The sequence below is a fragment of the Aptenodytes forsteri genome, unplaced genomic scaffold, assembly GCF_000699145.1.
Source record: "Aptenodytes forsteri isolate BGI_AS27 unplaced genomic scaffold, ASM69914v1 Scaffold321, whole genome shotgun sequence".
Classification (NCBI taxonomy): Eukaryota; Metazoa; Chordata; class Aves; order Sphenisciformes; family Spheniscidae; genus Aptenodytes; species Aptenodytes forsteri.
The window spans coordinates 1,305,812-1,306,120 of NW_008795030.1; the positions used below are offsets into that span (position 1 = coordinate 1,305,812).

At 73.5% G+C, this 309-nt stretch overlaps 1 protein-coding gene across 1 annotated transcript in view; it reads right to left on the reverse strand.

The window, feature by feature from the left end:
• Positions 1-309, reverse strand: part of FAM110D (family with sequence similarity 110 member D) — a 3,039-nt gene that overhangs the window by 1,075 nt on the left and 1,655 nt on the right. The window contains 1 exon segment of the mRNA XM_009276281.2: positions 1-204. This exon segment is cut by the window's left edge and continues 30 nt beyond it. Within this exon segment, the coding sequence (XP_009274556.2) occupies positions 1-83 (83 nt within the window). The 5' untranslated portion in view covers positions 84-204.

Genomic DNA, 309 nt, shown 5'->3' on the forward strand with positions numbered 1-309 from the left:
AGGGGGGCGCCACGGCTGGGGGCCACGAGGCGCAGGTTGCTGGAGGCACAGACGGTGAGAGGGGGGCTGCCCAGGGGCACCATTGTCCCCCAGCCCCAAAACGGCACCCCTGGTCGCTCTGCTCCTCCCCGGGGTGGCTGCGGGGGTGTCCGGTGCTGCGGCCGGGGAGGCTCCCAAAGCTTCGCCCAGCTCCTAAATTTGGCCCTGGGAGGAGAGAGGAGAGCCAGGGTTAGAACCGAGGATGCAGCAGTGGCGGGGGAGGGCGGGGGGGGGAGGGGGGGGCGGGGGCCCCCCAATCCCCCCGCAGGC